This window comes from Trachypithecus francoisi, unplaced genomic scaffold (assembly GCF_009764315.1).
Source record: "Trachypithecus francoisi isolate TF-2019V2 unplaced genomic scaffold, Tfra_2.0 Lachesis_group2, whole genome shotgun sequence".
NCBI lineage: Eukaryota > Metazoa > Chordata > Mammalia > Primates > Cercopithecidae > Trachypithecus > Trachypithecus francoisi.
The window spans coordinates 81,579,486-81,582,011 of NW_022681465.1; the positions used below are offsets into that span (position 1 = coordinate 81,579,486).

At 33.7% G+C, this 2,526-nt stretch overlaps 1 protein-coding gene across 1 annotated transcript; it reads left to right on the forward strand.

Annotated features, from left to right (window-relative positions):
• Positions 1-813: 813 nt before the first annotated feature.
• Positions 814-1,089, forward strand: LOC117064478 (U6 snRNA-associated Sm-like protein LSm5). Its single transcript, XM_033178595.1, has one exon. It carries the CDS (start codon positions 814-816, stop codon positions 1,087-1,089), a length of 276 nt encoding a protein of 91 aa, XP_033034486.1.
• Positions 1,090-2,526: the final 1,437 nt, after the last annotated feature.

Below are 2,526 nucleotides of genomic sequence, written 5' to 3' on the forward strand. Positions count from 1 at the left end.
CTATCTCGTTGGTGGCGTGCGTTGGCTCACGCCTGTAATCCCAGCACTTTGGGAGGCTAAGGTGGGCAGATCACTTGAGGTCAGGAGATTGAGACCAGCCTGGCTAACATGGTGAAACCCCATGTCTACTAAAAACAATACAAAAAAGTAGACGGGCATGCTGGCAGGTGAGAGTGAGACCTCGTCTTGAAAAAACAAAACAAAAAGCAAACAAACAAAAACTAATTTGTCATCAATCAGTTTAATTTTTTAGAAAAGATCCTAGTGAGATTATTTCAGAGTATATCATGAAAATCATTAAATAGATTACAGAGCTAGGGAACAGAATGAACCCTTCCTACTCTTAATTATCAGTAAAATTGTATTCACAAAAAAGATATAATTGAGGCAAAATCTCTTGCTGCCTATCCAATGGCTATTTCGCACTCCTTCTTGATAACAGATCGCTGTTAATGTCTAGAACCTGAGTCTTAACTGATGAATCATGAAGGGGTCTGAGCTTATCATGTAATATTATTTCCCCTTTGCTTGCGATTGTTTTAGAGGCAGATCTATGATCTAAATTTGACCTCTGAGATATAAGAGAAAATAAGTTGAGAAATTATGGGAAAGATTTTACCTCTAATAAAAAAGAAGGCTATATCAGAGAAGGATTTTTTGTCCTTTCTCTACCTTTCTACTTTGGAAACTTTTAAATAAATGTGGGCTTATCTAGAGCTGTAGCAGCTATTTACAAATAACTGGGCCTCATAATGAAATTGAGCACCTTGAGGAAGGCAGTTTAAGAATGAAAAGAGCACTTCCGGCGTAGCCATGGCGGCTGACGCTACTACCAAGTCGTCACAGCTGCTACCGTTAGAGTTTGTGGACAAATGTATAGGATCAAGAATTCACATTGTGATGAAGAGTGAAAAGGAAATTGTTGGTACTCTTCTAGGATTTGATGACTTTGTCAATATGGTACTGCAAGATGTCACTGAGTTTGAAATCACACCAGAAGGAAGAAGGATTGCTAAATTAGATCAGATTTTGCTAAATGGAAATAATATAACAATGCTGGTTCCTGGAGGAGAAGGATCTGAAGTGTGAACAAGTTTCCTTGACTTATGCTAGATTCTGTTTTGTCTTTTAATGACAAGAAAATGGAATTTTTTTCCCCACCGTCTAATGTTTAAATCCCATAAAGCTAAGTTTCCCGTTAAAGGGAAGTGCTTTGAAGATGTGTACCCATTTTTGTAAGTTAATCATGATTATCCTGGAAAAAGAAGAAAATAACTTCTTCTTTGAAGACGAAAATAAAGGTGTTTTTGGTTAACTATCATTTTATTTATTGTACTGCAGTAACCCGTGGAACAAAGATTGTGGTTATTTTGCCACTTACTTTTCTGTCATTATATGCTTATTTGCTTTCTCAATTACATGACCATTTGATTCTCAAACAAAAGTTGTTCCAAACAAAATGATGAACTTTGATTTGAACAGGTGCATTTAAACAACTGGAAATGATCACTTAGAAAATTCAATTAAAATGCTGTTGTTTTGTAATGAGGATTTTTCTACTGATTTCAAATTCCATGAACTCCTATTGAAAACAAACAATATACAGGTAATATATGCACATTGTAGAAATGCAGGCATTATTTATTGGAATTACCCTAAAGATATAAATTTTATCTATTTGCTTATAAAATTGGTTCAGAGGGTTATTACCTTAATGTAATCATTACTGAATTACCAGGAAATTAGTGGAGACAGAGCTTTAAGGTAAAGGATGCTAAAAACAGCCAAGAACTCTAGGACTCAGGTAAAATCAAGGAACTGATAATAAGAGCATAGAACTGTATAAATTAAGTCAAAGAACTATTAAAAGCAAACAGGTAATATACACACATTGTAAAATTATAGGTAAGCAAAAAGGAGAAGGTTGATCATGCTTTGCTGTATATCTTCGTAGACTTTCTCAGTCTACTCTCAGTACACATTTTATTTTACTTGCTTATCCTGATTATACTGTTTTTACCCTCCACTTAAGTCGTTTTTTGAATTTAAATGGTGAATATCTTTCTGTGTCAAATATTTCAACATTAATGTATACATAATATCAAATGGATTTACTATAAATTATTTAGCCTATTCTTACTGACCACAGTAGTCTAACTAGATCTTTATACATTTTTATTTTTCCAGAATAAACTCAAAAATGTGTAAGATTAAAAAAAAAAGAAGAATGAAAAGAAACTAGGTTTTCAAGACACTACCGAGATACCAAGCAAACTCTTGGGACCAACAGTCTTAAGACTTCTTGTTGAGTGAAAATCAAATATCACTATGTTATGTCACTATGTTAGTAAGGTTTTCTGTTTCTTTCAACCAAGCACATCTTAACTAGGATAATCTAACATGATTAATTATGCATCATAATGTATGGACTTGTCAATATGAATTTTCCAATGGTTCTCTCGTTATTAGCTTCACGCTGAGTAATTTGTTTTCTTGCATTCGAGTTACATTATGTTAATTTTTATT

Coding starts and splice junctions, on each gene's coding strand:
- LOC117064478 (XM_033178595.1), top strand. CDS start 814: ATGGCGGCTGACGCTACTACCAAGTCGTCACAGCTGCTACCGTTAGAG.